Raw genomic sequence first — 17,925 nt, 5'->3', positions numbered from 1 at the left:
CTTTCTAGTCCCAACCAATATGGGACTCCCCCTAACCCGCGGGGGGTGTGAAGTGATGCCAGCACATTACTTGATGCTGACACACACACACACACACACACACACACACACACACACACACACACACACACACACACACACACCTTGATGAGAAAACACGAGAAGATAAAACTTGAATGTTTATTTTTACGTTTACACAAAGATGGAAAATCATTTCTAGCACCACATCGTATCGCTCAGGCGACAAGAATAAAGGGTTAAAATGAGCGATTAAACACGTATTTACATTATGATTATGCACACGTCAGTGATGAAGGCAAAACAGTCTATGTTGCTGAGGCCAAACCAAAAAAAAAGGTTAGGGACCGACCCTATTTTGTTCCCGCCGACCCTAAAACTTTTTTTTCATAAAAAAACCCAAAAAAAACACTTTTGGCACATTTTGCGAACCATACCTAGAGTAAGGGAAGTAACCTCCTTTGAACTCGACATCACACGTGACAGTTGCAATGGCGGCTTCGACAGGTTAACTAAATTTTAAATAAAATTTAAAAAAACAAAAAAACTTACCTACCGACCCTATTTGTTTTGGTCACTTAGGTTACCCTAAACCAACATTTTTGTGTGTGGGGCCCAACTGATGACGGGAAGTAATCAACGTTGCCCAGACCTCACTCCGCGCTTCAAAGTTATCCGGTTCAAACGAAAGCAACATATGGTTTCCGCAGTTTCTCTCACTTTGGTCCCATCATCTGTAATGAACTGTCCTACAGTGTCAGAAACAGTGAGTCGCTCTCCTCTTTCAAAACCGACCTTAAGACACATTTTTCAAGCATTGTTGATTAGCTCTTTTTGTTTGTCTCCAAGAAGTGCGTGGAATTGTTCGCTTAGTGCTTCCGTGAAAAAGTTTTGGCTGGTACGCATGAACGTTCCTTAGGCCCCCCCAAAAATATGTTGGGTTAGGGTAACCCGACCGACCCTATTTTTTTCCGCCGACCCTACAACTTTTTTTCATTTCTTAAAAAAAAAAAAAACTTTTGGCAAATTTTGCGAACCATACCGAGACTAAGGGAAGTAACCTCCTTTGAACTCGACTAAATCTTAAAAAAAAAAAAATTAAAAACAAAGCCGACCTACCGACCCTATTTTTTTTGGTCACGTTACCCTAAACCAATATTTTTTTTGTCGACCTTATGCATATGTAAATTTACTTGCACAGACACAGCCCTTTAGTTTGTCTGCAATAACTGCATCAAAATGTTCGCTTAGTGCCACTGTGAAATGGTTCTTCCAGTCTCCTATTTCACCTGAAAAAAATACAACAAAAGCTATGACAGAAGTGAAAACATCATACATTGTTGTTTTTTTCAAATTGTAAGAAAATACAGAAAAGACAAGAATAAGTGGCTCGTGTTCGCTGTTCCTGGTGTGACAGCCACTCAATGCGAAATTTGATTTTTTTCTGCTCTTTTCTTTAATATTTTACAATGATTTCAGAGTAGGAATGGCAAGATATCGAACTGCTAAGCATATATATATTGTATTAGTTTATTTCGATGTGAATATAATTATTTGACTTGGAATTATGTAGGTTCAAACTTTGTAAAGTGTGTAAGTATATGTGTATTATTATTTGTGTACAGAATATTTTATTTATGTATGTTTTTGTGTGAGGTGCTTAGAACTGTTTAAGGATTTGTGCCATGTAAATATTCTCATTATTATTATTATTATTATATATATGTTAACGAAATTAAGTACAAAATGAATTTTGTTGCAAACAATTAAAGTTATATTTAAAACAAAAAACCAAATCTTGTGAGAAATAGAGAGAGAGAGAGAGACAGCGCATGCAAGAGAGACCGAGAAAGAGAGAGATTGTGTGTGTGTGCATGTGCATGTGTGTGTGTGCGCGCGCGCGTCTAGTTCGAGGCGCTAGTAAAGAAAACACAAGTCGCGTAAGGCGAAATTACTACATTTAGTCAAGCTGTGGAACTCACAGAACGAAAATGAACGCACTGCATTTTTTCACAATGACCGTAGTCCGCCGCTCGTGCAAAACGCAGTGAAACTGACGAGCCTGTTTAGCGCGGTAGTGGTTTTGCTGTGCTGTATAGCACGCTTTTCTGTACCTCTCTTTGTTATAACTTTCTGAGCGTGTTTTTAATCCAAACATATCATATCTATATGTTTTTGGAATCAGGAACCGACAAGGAATAAGATGAAATTGTTTTTAAATCGATTTCGGAAATTTAATTTTGATCATAATTTTTATATTTTTAATTTTCAGAGCTTGTTTTTAATCCGAATATAACATATTTATATGTTTTTGGAATCAGAAAATGATGAAGAATAAGATGAACGTAATTTTAGATCGTTTTATAAAAAAATTAATTTAATTACAATTTTCAGATTTTTAATGACCAAAGTCATCAATTAATTTTTTAGCCACCAAGCTGAAATGCAATACCAAAGTCCGGCCTTCGTCGAAGATTGCTTTGCAAAATTTTCAATCAATTTGATAGAAAAATGAGGGTGTGACAGTGCCGCCTCAACTTTTACAAAAAGCCGGAAATGACGTCATCAAAGACATTTATCAAAAAAATGAAAAACACGTCTGGGGATATCATACCCAGGAACTCTCATGTAAAATGTCATAAAGATCGGTCCAGTAGTTTACTCTGAATCGCTCTACACACACACACACATACACCACGACCCTCGTCTCGATTCCCCCTCTATGTTAAAACATTTAGTCAAAACTTGACTAAATGTAAAAACATTAAAAACAACAACGGCATACCATACCTGAACGAGTACAGGCTCACCTTTTCTGTAGAACTCTGGTTTGCTATCTTTGAACAAGTGCTTGACAGGGTTGTGCTTGCTCTCGTCAGCAGTTTTCAGTTTGTTGAAAGAGCAGGCCTCAGCAATGTCGGCACAAAGACTGTCTGATGGTTCCAGGCCCAGAAACTTGGCCGTTCTCTTTATCTCCTCCGCTGGATGCTGCAAGGAGGATTTAAAAAAAAAAGTTGAGCCAGGGCTCCCCATACAGCGCGTTCCTGCGTCCTATACACACTAAAAGCCGAAAACACGTACTAGAAATGTATTGAGGGGGGTCCCGGAAAGCACTAAAACTAAAAAGAGCGGGTCCAAGGACGCCCTATATTAACGTTATCGTGCGTACCCTTGGTACTGTTTTCAGACTGTTGTTGTCACTTAAATTTATGCGCGCGCACACACACACACACACACACACACACACTCAGGGGCACATTGGCAGACTTTGAATTTAAGGCCCCTAGAGATTTGGACCCTCTAAAACTCCCCTGAGGGGGTCCATGGACCCTCTAAAACATCAAAGTGGGGGTTCCGGGACCCTCTGGGAGAGGCGTTCGTGGGGAGCCCTGTAAGCCAAAGCACCCTTTAGGTTGTGCTTCATTGAGCCCGAGGTCGACTTCGTAACCAATAATTCAGTGCCAAACGGTTGGCCTAGTGGTAAGGCGCCCGCCCCGTGATCGGGAGGTCGTGGGTTCGAACCCCGGCCGGGTCATACCTAAGACTTTAAAATTGGCAATCTAGTGGCTGCTCCGCCTGGCGTCTGGCATTATGGGGTTAGTGCTAGGACTGGTTGGTCCGGTGTCAGAATAATGTGACTGGGTGAGACATGAAGCCTGTGCTGCGATTTCTGTCTTGTGTGTGGCGCACGTTAAATGTCAAAGCAGCACCGCCCTTATATGGCCCTTCGTGGTCGGCTGGGCGTTAAGCAAACAAACAAAAATTCAGTGCCAAAGCTTCGTGCAGCGAGCTTTGCGAAGTCGTCTTCGTCCAAATAATGTCAAGCTTTACGACCTTTTTCCCAGAGAAAGAAGAAATTGACCACGCGCAGAACCGTCAATACGAACAATGAACGCCTTCAAAGATACGCCTAAGATTTGAATCTTTTAAAAATCCTTGAGACGTACGGTTTCGATTTAGCTTTCGACGGGCGCTGTGGCATGGTGGTAAGACGTCGGCCTCTTAATCGGAAGGTCGAGGGTTCGAATCCCGGCTCGCGGCCGCCTGGTAGGTTAAGGGTGAATATTTTCCCAATCTCCCAGGTCAACTTATGTGCAGACCTGCTAGTGCCTTATCCCCCTTCGTGTGTACACGCAAGCACAAGACCAAGTGCACACGGAAAAGATCCTGTAATCCATGTCAGAGTTCGGTGGGTTATAGAAACACGAAAATACCCAGCATGCTTCCTCCGAAAGCGGCGTATGGCTGCCTAAATGGCGGGGTAAAAACGGTCATACACGTAAAATTCCACTCGTGCAAAAAACACGAGTATACGTGGGGGTTTTAGCCCACCCACGTAGAAGAAGAAGAAGAAGATTTAGCTTTCATGTTCCCTTCGGGTGACGTTCCTAATTTTGTTTAGTAAAATTGGTTTAATTTAAATACGTGTAATGGTAAACTTGTGGGGTCTTGATTTGGCCTATATGGTCCGCTGGACCCAAAAAGCAACAACCAACAACAACAACAACAACAACAAAGATACGCAAATATAACCATATAGCCTACGTGCGAACACAAGCAGAGAACTTAACAGGCAGACAGAGACAGAGAGAGGAAAAGGGACCAAGAAATAAAACAAGTCGCGTAAGGCGAAAACACAACATTTAGTCAAGTAGCTGTCGAACTCACAGAATGAAACCGAACGCAATGCAATTTTTCAGCAAGAACGTATACTCGTAGCATCGTCAGTCCACCGCTCGTGGCAAAGGCAGTGAAATTGACAAGAAGAACGGGGTAGTAGTTGCGCTGAGAAGGATAGCACGCTTTTCTGTACCTCTCTTCGTTTTAACTTTCTGAGCGTGTTTTTAATCCAAACATATCGTATCTATATGTTTTTGGAATCAGGAACCGACAAGGAATAAGATGAAAGTGTTTTTAAGTTGATTTCGAAAATTTAATTTTGATCATAATTTTTATATTTTTAATTTTCAGAGCTTGTTTTTAATCCAAATATAACATATTTATATGTTTTTGGAATCAGAAAATGATGAAGAATAAGATGAACGTAAATTTAGATCGTTTTATAAAAGAAAAATTATTTTACAATTTTCAGATGTTTAATGACCAAAGTCATAAATTAATTTTTAAGCCACCAAGCTGAAATGCAATATCGAAGTCCGGCCTTCGTCGAAGATTGTTTGGCCAAAATGTCAATCAATTTGATTGAAAAATGAGGGTGTGACAGTGCCGCCTCAACTTTTACAAAAAGCCGGATATGACGTCATCAAAGGTATTTATCGAAAAAAAGAAAAAAACTTCCGGGGATATCATTCCCAGGAACTCTCATGTAAAATTTCATAAAGATCGGTCCAGTAGTTTGGTCTGAATCGCTCTACACACACACACGCACAGACACACACATACACCACGACCCTCGTCTCGATTCCCCCTCTATGTTAAAACATTTAGTCAAAACTTGACTAAATGTGAAAAGGACAGACTTTAACATAGCTCATGTACATGAAAGCAGACCTTTTTCATGTCCTCAAAATAAATGTTCATGAAAGGCACGTCGGGATGTTCCTTCTGCCATTTTTCCATCTCCGGTAGGTAGGCGAAGTAATCCAAGAAGTTACCTGAAACCATTTGGCAATTAAAAGCACATTCCTTCCCGTGTTAACCTATTCCGCTCACCATCTCAAATCTATCCAGGTTTTTACAAAGGATATGACCATCCCTCCACCTGGTAACATACCAGCAAAATCAAAACATCCTGTGAAGTGCAGAATTTGTTCATGAATAAATTCCGCAGATTCACACACACACACACACACACACACACACACACACACACACACACAACTTCCCAATCTGCACGTGCGGAAATCAGCGAAAGAAATTATTCAGGCTGTAAATCTCTGGTAGATGTCTAAGTCAAGGGGTTGCCTTGTCCCATGCAAGCGCCTCAGATGGTGGAACGAATCATTTAAATGGAAAGACTGTGCTTTCAATAAATTAACTACTAACAACATAATTATGCTCACACATTCTGCAGATTAGCCGCCGTAGTGTCCTTGAATCTACAGCGAAAATAAAAAAATGTCCACTTGACCAACAATGTGAAAATTGTCAAACAAAGGTTTTTGATTGAAAAGTATAATGCTAGTGTAAATAATTATTATGGTAAATTTAAAAAAGAGTGGTGTTTATATAGACACTTTTTTCATTGATGCTATAGGATAATTGTATTGATTGATTTCGTACGAACATTTTTTAATGTGATACCCCCTGACCCATTTACTCATAACAGGTTATACAGTACTTTTATGCTGATAATTAAACCCCATGTATACTTGGAGGCTAAATTGTGACCACCGTCCCCACCTACCTCCCTCCCCTCCCCCAACCTCAGTTACCCCCCCTCCCCCCCCCCCCCCACAACCTCAGTCCCCCCCCCCTTCTATATCCCCTGTCTTTTCAACAACCCACCCTACTGTCTATGTCTGTGTCTTGTCTAGGTATGTACGTGTGTATGCGCTTTGTTGATAAACTCGGTGTATGATGTATGTTATGCTGTGTTTATGTGTATATAAAGGAAATAAAATATATTAAAAAAAAATTTAAAAATTAAAAAAAAATTATGAGGAAAAAAATAAAATAAAAAACAATACGCATAGTCTGGAGACTCGTGGCTAACTCTGAGAAAATGATAATTTGTTCACAAAAGTGAAGTATTATTGAGTTTCCTTGCCACGAGTTCCCTGACTGTACAAGAAATGATTGAACCATCCGTATCGCACCTGGCAGAGACCCTCCTTGCATGAATTGTTGGGCGAACTCGGAGAAGGTCATGCTCTTGATGCCCCTGGAGCGCTGCAGGTGGTAGTAGAAGGACACAGCGATGTCCTTGGGGTTTCTCAGCACGTGCAGCACGCGCGCTTTCTTGCTGTCCGTTTCTTGGGACAGATACCTGCACGAGTGAGTATTCCAAGAAAGATGCTGTGCACACATCAAAACAAAGAGAAAACACAACAGCAACCAGTTTGGGTAAGTTCTTTAACACATTTCCGTCCGACAGTCGCTCACTTCATCATGATGGTAAGGTTACGTTAAGAATGATGGATGTGCACACATTATAGAACAAAACAACAACCACTTAACGCTTGTTGTAGCCCGCTGGGAGTTCCTTGCAGTCACAAACAAAGAAGCACATGATGCCAAAGCGTAACCTCTGACGTAAACAGAACTGAGTAGACAACATCTATGGTTTTGATTCAGGTATACATTTATTTATGTCTTTCCTTTTATTTCTTTCTTCATTTTGAGGTTATGGGTGTGTACTTCATCACTAAGGCAGACAAAGGTGCAAGGCGAGACGCCGGCTATGACAAAAACCCGGCTTTGGCGAAGGCGTAGCCTACCGAAGTAAAACATGACCATAAACGGCAGTCAGGACTTATATTATTTATGAGTGAGTTTGGCTTCAGAAAACCGCTCGCCGATTAAAATGTATTGAATTGATCAGCATAGTTAAGGAGCATTTTCGACCAAATCATTCCATGTATATCTAAAATACAGCAGAGCGAATCTCCTTGGACTTTCGATGGTCCAATTCGCCAGAAAATGTTCCCCAACATGGCCCCTTAGATAATACATTTTTAAGATAGGAAGAGAGGAAAGCCAAGTATCACAAAGCAACGGTACCTGAGCAAGAAATGAGTGTTGATGATCCTGGGCGAAGGCATGACGTCAAAGTGTTCCACTTCGTTGAACTCCAGCATGAGGTGTTCCTTGGCCCGTGACTCGTACTCCACCTTGCCTGACGTCAGCATGTGCACCACCTCCCACAGCCAGTGGGTGCCTGCACGCAAAAAAAACACCCAAAAAACTGACCCCATCTGTCGCAGATTGGAAAGCCAACCACCGCTTTAAATAAGCAACAATTTACAAAGGAAGGTTTGAGCATACGCCATAATGTGAGAGAAAACGAATTGGGTGTCGAGAGAGCGGTGCATGTGGTCAGAGAATGGGCAAGTTAGCACTTGCGTAGTATGGTTTATATATGAGTTTTAAGAGTTTACATGCTTATCAAGAACAGTAAAGGAAAAAGATGTGAACTTAGGTCCAGGTGCGATTTTGTAACGCTGTCTGTTTTGGAGAAATTAGTTTGATTCGAGAGCGAAGGAGTTGCGTCACTCACCTGACTTTGGAAAAGCTGCGATGATGATGTCATCGTGTCTCATGCGCATGTTCTTGAGGTTGTTGAGGTGCTCCTCCGTGGAGATGCTCAGAGGAAGCTTGTGGAATTTCTCTCCGTTCACCACGACGATTTCCCCTCGAATTCCGGTCGTTGCGTCTTCCTCTGTGTCCAGAGCTCCCTTCTCTTTTCCTCCCGCCGCTAGGGTGCTGTCTTTGCTTGCGTCATCCGTTCCTGCGTTCTTCTGGTTTGTGCTGTCATCAGTTTCTGTGCACCTCATCTTCGAGGTATCATCCGGCGTTGGGGCAGACATGTTTGGTTGACCTTTCGTTCCGTTTAGTGCACTGTCGCACCGAAGTGTACAGTTCTCTGTTTCCTTAGCTGAGTGAATCTAGTGACTGTTTGATTCCTGGAAAAGAGAAGCAGGTAACATATTTTGTTTGGAAAGGTTGGACGGACGCAGTGGCCTAGGGGGTAAGACGTCAGCCTCCCAAGCGGAAGGTCGTGGGTTCGAATCCTGGCCGCGCCTGGTGGGTTAAGGGTGGAGATTGTTCCGATCTCCCAGGTAAACGCATGTGCAGACCTGCTAGTGCATTATCCTCCTTCGTGTGTATACGCAAGCAAAAGACCAAAGATCCTGTAATCCATTCATGGCTGGTGCACTCACTGTTTAAAGAACATGACTGTGTACACACATGCATTAAGCACATGTGCAAGGTCACATCGGTAATCAGATTAATCTTTGCAGGCTATTGATACGCCATGCCTTGTCTTTGTTTTATCTGTTCGTCCTACTTGTTCCCCCCTGAGAGCGATGAAACTTGCACGCATTTGCCAGATTGCAGATTTGAGTACCTAACTTCTCACGGGTTTCGTCTTCTAGTTTGACGAAAAATAATTTGCCCACACTGAAAAATAGAAAGGTCAATAAAAAAAATTAAAATGATAGTGTCTGACACGAAGTAGAGTTTGCACAACGAAACTGTTGCCTTATGTCTACCTTGATTTAAATAACTAGCATACTTATAGGGTATTGTAGAGGTTCACATTTCAGGTGTGTCTAAAGGATTTTGTTTGTTTGTTTGCTTAACGCCCAGCCGACCACGAAGGGCCATTATCAGGGCGAGTGTTTAAAGGAAAGCGCAGCGAATTTTCCTTAGTCTTTTAAATACGTCCCCTCAAAAATCTCGAAAATGAGAGTCTTAAGCACTTTTTTTTCTTTATAAAAAACGCTGGCGCTGGACCCGAGTACTCTTCAGACTGGCTCGCTCCCCTAGTATGAATGTTTTTGTCTTGTGCACGTGGATTTAAAAAATATATATATATATATTTATTTATTTTACACAATTAAAAAAATTATTAGAGTAAAATAAAACAAGGAAACGTTCATAATAAACAATAGTAAACAAGAATTTATAAAAAAAAAAAAAAAAAAATGATCGCCCATGCCGGGAATCGAACCCGGATCACTTTGGCCATAGACGAATCGCTTTTCACCCGGATCACTTGGATAAAAAAAAAAAATAAAAAAATTATTTATTTATTTTACACAATTAAAAAAATTATTAGAGTAAAATAAAACATTAAAACGTTCATAATAAACAATAGTAAACAAGAATTTATTTTTTAAAAAAATTTAAAAAAAAATTTAAAAAATAGACCGCCCATGCCGGGAATCGAACCCGGATCCCTTTGGCCATAGTCGGAAACGCTTTCCTCCAAGCCAACAAATCTGACATTCGCCAGTGAACTCAAATGCCTATACTCCTCGCGCAGTGGTACACGCACGCAAGTAAACAAGAATAAAAAATAAAAAATAAATTAAAAAAAATAGACCGCCCATGCCGGGAATCGAACCCGGGTCACTTGGATTTAAAATTATTTATTTATTTTACACAATTAAAAAAATTATTAGAGTGAAATAAAACATTAAAACGTTCATAATAAACAATAGTAAACAAGAATTTAAAAAAAAACAAAAACAAATATAGACCGCCCATGCCGGGAATCGATCCCGGATCACTTTGGCCATAGGCGGACGTGATTAGCACCAGCTAGCTGGCTGTTCCATTAGCTGCACGGCAGTTGTACTCCCACCGCCAAACCTCCCCCCCGTTAAGAGTCGTTTTTGTGGAATATTTCGCATTTAGGTCCCAGGTAACATTATGAAGTTTTAATACGATCAATCGGACCTATTATCAAGTTAGTGTATCAACTTTTGAACGAACTGCGCCCAGTAGTTTCCCAGCAATAAGCTGTTAAGTCGAGACGAACAGACAGACAGACAGACACACAATTAAAGTCTGCAGGACCCTAGTACTGCGTACTCGGGGAAAATTGCATAATTTCGATAACTAACCTTCCTTTGCAAAACCGGCGCGTGTGCTGACTGAGTAGTATGCGACACATCTCAGCGTGGCCTATGACATTCAAGATAAAAAAAAACGCTGGCGCTGGACCCAAGTACGCTCTCCCAGTATGAAAGTTTTTGTCTTGTGCACGTGGATTAAAAAAAAAAAAATATTTATTTATTTTACACAATTAAAAAAATTATTAGAGTAAAACAAGAATTAAAAAAAACAAACAACAATAGACCGCCCATGCCGGGAATCGAACCCGGATCACTTGGATTAAAAAAAATATATATATATATTATTTATTTATTTTACACAATTAAAAAAAACTATTACAGTAAAATAAAACATTAAAACGTTCATAATAAACAATAGTAAACAAGAATTAAAAAAAAAAAAATAGACCGCCCATGCCGGGAATCGAACCCGGATCACTTTGGTCACTGTGTGTCCCTGTCGCTCTCTCTCGTGCTCTCTTGTCTCTCTTTCAGTATCACCGAGACAAACACTGCATTGTTGTTTCTTTGCCGAGACCAAATCTCCGCACCCGCTGGCTGGCTTGTAAATCACGCTTTTCTCGTCACTCCGTGACGTGTTCGGCTGAGGCTGTTCGCAAAGCGACCAGCCTCCCACCGCAAAAACTCCCACCGTTAAGAGTGGCTTTTGTGTTTTTTGGGGCATTTAGGTCCCAGGTAACATTATGAAGTTTTAATACGACCAATCGGACCTATTATCAAGTTAGTGTATCAACTTTTGAACGTACTGCGCCCAGTAGTTTCCCTGAATATAAGCTGTTAAGTCGAGACAGACAGACACACACACACACAATTAAAGTCTGCAGGACCCTTGTACTGCGTACTCGGGGATAAAGAGCATATTCGTGCACCATGTGCCAGCACATAATACAGCATACTGTTTTACCTGCCTAATCTTTGTTTTGTTGCATGTATCAGTACATTCGTACTCAAGGTAAGGCTACTATACGTTATTTGCGTGTTTGACCAAAATATGACATTTTACACAGATCGAGACAGTCATTGTTCTCCGAGACCGCGCTAGCGGTCGAGGTGAACAATGACTGTCGAGATCTGTGTAAAATGTCATATTTTGGTCAAACACGCAAATAACATTTATGTATCGATCGAATTCCTTTCAGGTACTTATGACTTTGTTGTTGTTTTGACGATTGAACGAGCACACACACACATGCATGCAATCCACATGTATGCAATCAAACACATAAGCTTCATATTTGGGCGTTTCAGGTTGACCGAAACTTCAAAGGAACTACAAAACACACGTCATGTACTCACTTTGTTGTTGTTTTGACATTGAACAGCACACACACATGCAATCAAACACATGACGTTTTTTTTTTTTTTAGTTCCTTTGAAGTTTCGGTCAACCTGAAAAGCCAAATTATAAAGTTTTGTCGGCCTCTGACGTCACATGACTCAAAGAAGGGAAATCCAATCTCCAATCGATACATTAGGTTTTATCATGCATCACTCAGCGTTGGCGTGATCTTGGCCGTACCGACAAAAACTACTTTCGGACATGGCAGATTGTGAACACTTTGCAACAGCGCTTACATATATATCACTCAACATGCAGATTTTTCAGAGTACGACCACTGTTACCTCTTCTGATGACATTTTTCAAAATGGGGGTACGGTTAATAGTTTTATTTCTTTATATGTGATTTTGTGGAATCTGTTCTGCATTGTGTCATTTTTGTGTGTTAAAATCGCTCGGATGCCCCAGGAAATGTGTTGATCATGCGAATTGAGAAACGGATATAATTTTAGCCTACAACAACGTCGACGTATAATTACGCTATTTCCAGCCATATTGGAAAGTCACGTTTCAATAGTTCAAATTGAAACACGTCATTTCAACATACGTACACCAGGGATTTACACCGTGCATACAAACTACGTCCTGTGATTGTAATTGATCGTTCAGATACCCCATTCAATAAATTACCCAACACTCGTGTATATGATTCTTGGTATGTCATTATATTTAAATTCTGTATCATAAAGTCTGTCCGGTAGATTTCTCTAATTTGTTCACACTTGTTGCAAAACATTCTGAAAATATCACAGATAAAATATTAGCGAAGTCGATATTTTTTTTTTTTTTTTTTTTAGTGGGGGGGGGGGGGGGGGGGTCAATTGGTATCGTACGTTTTTAACAAAAGAAGCCACGGTCACATACGTAGGTATATAATTCCTGTGGTCAGCTATAAGGTATCGTTTTATAATGTTTGTTTACCCACTCGGCCTTACGTGGAGAGCTTAGACTGGTCTAATATTATAATTAAATAACCAGAACCCTCCCACCCCTCTCTCTCTCTCTCTCTCTCTCTCTCTCTCTCTCTCTCTCTGAGCGTTCATAAAGTGTAACGCTCACAGTCTTTCTTCGCGAACCTTGACAAGGGCGAACTGACAAATGACAGTATCGGCGTAAAAGCTATGATATTCATCCAATACGCAAGGAGACACAGAGAGACTGCGACAGAGACGCGACAAGAGAGACAGAAAGAGAGAGAGAGACACACACACACACACATACACACACACACACACACACACACACACACACACACACACTGTCAATACGGTAACACTTCTCCACAAACGAGTGAGGGGGTGTACGTGTTACTTATTTGAGGGGGGGGGGGGGGCACAACAGTCTGCCCATAAGCTGACCTGGGAGATCACACAAATCCCCAGGCCACCACTGAGGATCCGAACCCCGAACCTTCCACATGGAAGGCGCCGACGTCTTAACCACTGGGCTACTGCACATGTCACCCTCTACATGTAGTTCATAAAGTGTAACGCTCACAGTCTCAGCTTGTTTTACAAATCGTGGACAGTCTTATATAAATGCAGATACATATTCCCGCAGTGGGGCACTGCGGTTATGAAATTAAAAGCCCCTCCTGTTTTTGGAACCGCAGGAGCTTTCTAGTTTGCTGTTAGGTAGATTTTTGGTTCCTCTTTCCTGTCATGCTCTCTTTTTCTTCATGAATTCTTTTCTTTTTTCTGCCTTCTTGCTCATTCACCTGTATTTTTTCCAAAAATCTCTTCTCTTGCCGCTTGTCTCGCGATTCATGTATAGTTTAATCTGTTAGTGTTCTGATGTAAGTCCAGCAGTAGATAGGTTAAGCCTATTTTAACATACTGGAAACTGGTAATCTTCCAGTAGGTATTAATTTAGTTTTACTAAAGCCTGCTGGGACACAAGTAATGGGTTAGTGCATTTGTAAACAGGAATCGCTTGACAAGTGGCCCCCTTCATCCCCCCCTTCCTCGTCCTGATATGGCTCTGCGTAGTCGGCTGGACGTTAAGCAACAAATAAACAAACAAACAAACAAGCAGATACATATCTTCGCGGCTGTCAGTGTAGGAAGAAACATCAACGGGATCGAAGCGTTTAAGACTCAGTTTCCCGCACAGCTGTGGCTCTTACGCTGCCCTGCACTGATTTATTGTGCACTGCATATAGCAGAGAAAAAAATAAAAGAAAAAAACTGCCACGGTCACAACCACCGCAAAAGGCATAAAATAATAATAATAATAAATAACTTTTCTATAGCGCGAGTCCCATCAATTGGCTCCAGGCGCTTTACAAATTCATTATAGAATAAACTAGCACAAATCAACAAGCATACAAAGCATACATTTAACTGAGACATAACACCAAGAACCCAAGCACTAAGCAAAACTTAGCGTACAATGTTAAAAGCACACACACACACACACACACACACACACACACACACGCACGCACGCACGCACGCGCACACACAAAGATACCATTGACAAAGAGACCATAAAGCACATACAGGGTAGAGAGTTCCAAAACAGAATAGAGTTGTGGAGAGTCTACTCAGGCTAAGCAAAGGCTTTACGAAACAGGTATGTTTTGAGTTGGGTTTTGAAGGAGGAAAGGCTGCTGGAATCACGGATAGAACTTGGAAGCGAGTTCCAGACGGTCGGAATCTGGTACCTAAAGGTTCTTTCACCAAAGGTCTTGGTCCTGGTTTTGGGGATGCGAAGGAGTTTTTCAGAGGAGGATCTGAGAGAACGGGATGGCTCGTAGATACTGAGGGAATGGGACAAATAGGGGGGAAGTGATTTCTCAAAACAGCGGTACCCTAACAGAGCGAGCTTGTACTCGATTCTATACTTCATAGGAAGCCAGTGAAGGGTGATAAGTAGGGGAGTGACATGGTCTTTCTTAGACTTCTGCAGAATGAGCCTTGCAGCACTGTTCTGGACTCTCTGTAAGCGATCAAGTTCTTCAGTGGGGAGGCCGGCAAGCAATGAGTTGCAGTAGTCAAGTCGACTCAGGATCAGAGAGGAGACAAGTTGAACAGTGGCTTGGAGTGTCAGGAATGATCTGACAGAGGAAATCTTGCGCAACTCAAAAAAGGCACATTTACAAACAAAACTAATGTGTTTTTGCATTGTCAGAGCAGAGTCCAGGTACACGCCTAGGTCCTTAACAGCGGTTTGGGAAACAATCTGAGTGTCGCCTATTGTCAGGGAAGTACAGTCAATCTGATTTAAAGCATGCCTTGAGCCTGACAGCATCACCTCAGTTTTTGAGTCATTCAGCTTGAGTTTATTGTCTATCATCCAGTCTTTAACTGACTCAATGCAGCGCTCAGTGTTTTTAACCACTTTTGGAAAATCACTGGGGGGAGCAGAATCCTCTATTTGGGTGTCGTCGGCATACTTGTGGTGTTCGCAGCCATGCCTCGAGATGACGTCAGATAGGTCCTGTGTATATAGTGTAAACAGAACCGGGCCTAGAACAGAGCACACTGTGTGCAGTGGCGCTGGATTGCACAGCAGCGGCTCGTGTTTCCAAACTGATGTTCAGCCTTCGGTGAGCCAGCAAGTTTATCGGGCAAGTGCATCGCTCTAATTCTACACTTAAAATAACTTTGCAAGACTATCCGTAACTTTCGTGTCACTGTCTGTCTGTCTGTCTGTTTAACGAAACTGTTGCCTTATGTCTACCTTGATTTAAATAACTAGCATACTTATAGGGTATTGTAGAGGTTCACATTTCAGGTGTGTCTAAAGGATTTTGTTTGTTTGTTTGCTTAACGCCCAGCCGACCACGAAGGGCCATTATCAGGGCGAGTGTTTAAAAGACTAAGGAAAATTCGCTGCGCTTTCCTTTAAATACGTCCCCTCAAAAATCTCGAAAATGAGAGTCTTAAGCACTTTTTTTTCTTTAAAATTGCATAATTTCGATAACTAACCTTCCTTTGCAAAACCGGCGCGTGTGCTGACTGAGTAGTATGCGACACATCTCAGCGTGGCCTATGACATTCAAGATAAAGAGCATATTCGTGCACCATGTGCCAGCACATAATACAGCATACTGTTTTACCTGCCTAATCTTTGTTTTTTGTCATGTATCAGTACATTCGTACTCAAGGTAAGGCTACTAGTTTTTATCATGCATCACTCAGCGTTGGCGTGATCTTGGCCGTACCGACAAAAACTACTTTCGGACATGGCAGATTGTGAACACTTAGAAACAGCGCTTACATATATATCACTCAACATGCAGATTTTTCAGAGTACGACCACTGTTACCTCTTCTGATGACATTTTTCAAAATGGGGGTAATTGTACATTTTGAAGGTCTGTGCAAAAATGTTACGGTCAATAGTTTTATTTCTTTATATGTGATTTTGTGGAATCTGTTCTGCATTGTGTCATTTTTGTGTGTTAAAATCGCTCGGATGCCCCAGGAAATGTGTTGATCATGCGAATTGAGAAACGGATCTAATTTTAGCCCACGACAACGTCGTATAATGACGCTATTTCCAGCTATCGGAAAGACGCGTTTCAATCATTCAAATAAAAACACATCATTTCAACATACGTATACCAGGGATTTACACCACATACAAACTACGTCCTGTGATTGTAATTGATCGTTCAGATACCCCATTCAATAAATTACCCAACACTCGCGTATATGATTCTTGGTATGTCATTATATTTAAATTCTGTATCGTGAAGTCTGTCCGGTAGATTTCTTTAATTTGTTCTCACTCGTTTCAAAACATTCTGAAAATATCAGAGACAAAATATTAGCGAAGTCGATTTTTTTTTTTTTTTTTTTTTTTGGCGGGGGGGGTCAATTACTATCGTTTGATTTTAACAAAAGAAGCCACGGTCACATACGTAGGTATATAATTCCTGTGGTCAGCTATAAGGCATCGTTTTATAACGTTTGTTTACCCACTCGGCCTTACATATCCGGCTGTTTGTGAAAGTTGACGCAGCACTGTCACACCCTCACTTGATTGACATTTTGGGCAATCTTCGACGAAGTCCGGACTATGGGATTGCATTTCAGCTTGGAAGCTTAAAAGTTAATTAGTTTGCTCATTTAAGTTGTCATTAAAATCGAATTTTCAGAAACAGATTAAAAAATGATTGCACTGTATTCTTCATCTTCTCCTGAATTCAGAAATATATAGATATGTCATGTTTACTCTAAAAATATGCTCATAATGAAAGAAAATAGGTTCAGTAAGTACAACGGACGCGTGCTTCGCGGCGGCGAGCAGGACCCGTCTCGGTCTTCGGTATGGTTAGCCGAGACTATCTGAATGAGGTCTCGGCGATGATTGGTTTGTGGTGTTGATTTTGACTAAATGTTTTTATATCGCTTCACGCGACTTGTTAATTCATTAGTAGCGTTGCCAACGCAGGGTAGTGGAATTCATATCGTTTAGCAGTTGTTGTTTTTGGTTTGTTTAGCTTTGTTAGTTTTCGTAAAAACGGCCACCACTCAGTAATGCACCAAATTTCTCAATGTAGTACACATTTGAGTACAGCATGCACTCATGTACATCAGTGACGGTGCACTTTTTTTGCTGGGTTGTTTTTTTACCGACCTACACCGCCACAGCGTACAGATTTGGTCTCACTCTTGACCCAGTTTCACTCGATCGAGTAATGCCGCACTCTTAGATCGACAGATTCGGTCACAGTGACATCTTTTAGGCTCACAACACGCCCCAATAGCACAGAATCGAGCATTCAGTGAGTCGGAAACAGTATTTTCATGGACACAATACTGGTGCATAGTCAACGAAAGTCTGCTATCACTGTCTAAGTGTCTTACCTGGAAAACGAGTTGACGGTGCAAGATATACCGGCGCTGATCATGATAATATTACTTCGCCAAAACAACCCGATATTGCGTAATGCCGTTGAACATGATTAACTTCCTTCCTCGTGTTTTCAGCACTAAACAACAACACACTGACTGTCCAAAGAGAAAAGTACACAACCAGGAACTGAGAAAATCCGCCTGCCGTAAATACT

The 17,925-nt window shown here is 41.2% G+C and overlaps 1 protein-coding gene across 1 annotated transcript; it reads right to left on the bottom strand.

Moving 5' to 3' along the window:
• Window positions 1-1,021: 1,021 nt before the first annotated feature.
• LOC138975405 (sulfotransferase 1A1-like) lies at window positions 1,022-17,905 on the bottom strand. The gene is made up of 7 exons (XM_070348075.1): window positions 17,723-17,905; window positions 8,198-8,603; window positions 7,702-7,858; window positions 6,798-6,967; window positions 5,530-5,633; window positions 2,829-3,006; window positions 1,022-1,307 (listed from the first exon to the last, which is right to left on the bottom strand). The coding sequence occupies exons 2-7, from the start codon at window positions 8,505-8,507 to the stop codon at window positions 1,192-1,194; spliced, it is 1,035 nt and encodes a 344-aa protein (XP_070204176.1). The 5' UTR covers window positions 8,508-8,603; window positions 17,723-17,905; the 3' UTR covers window positions 1,022-1,191.
• Window positions 17,906-17,925: the final 20 nt, after the last annotated feature.

Source organism: Littorina saxatilis, linkage group LG9 (assembly GCF_037325665.1).
Source record: "Littorina saxatilis isolate snail1 linkage group LG9, US_GU_Lsax_2.0, whole genome shotgun sequence".
NCBI classification, from domain to species: domain Eukaryota; kingdom Metazoa; phylum Mollusca; class Gastropoda; order Littorinimorpha; family Littorinidae; genus Littorina; species Littorina saxatilis.
This window is presented reverse-complemented; position numbering and strand designations above follow the sequence as displayed.

What these genes read in the sequence shown, in the direction of transcription:
- LOC138975405 (XM_070348075.1), bottom strand. Translation starts at nt 8,507, where the DNA reads ATGTCTGCCCCAACGCCGGATGATACCTCGAAGATGAGGTGCACAGAA. An exon ending in GCAAGGAGGGTCTCTGCCAG is followed by an intron (nt 5,634 to 6,797) that starts GTGCGATACGGA and finishes AAATGGTTTCAG; the next exon opens with GTAACTTCTTGGATTACTTC. An exon ending in ACCAGAGTTCTACAGAAAAG is followed by an intron (nt 1,308 to 2,828) that starts GTGAGCCTGTAC and finishes TATTTTTTTCAG; the next exon opens with GTGAAATAGGAGACTGGAAG.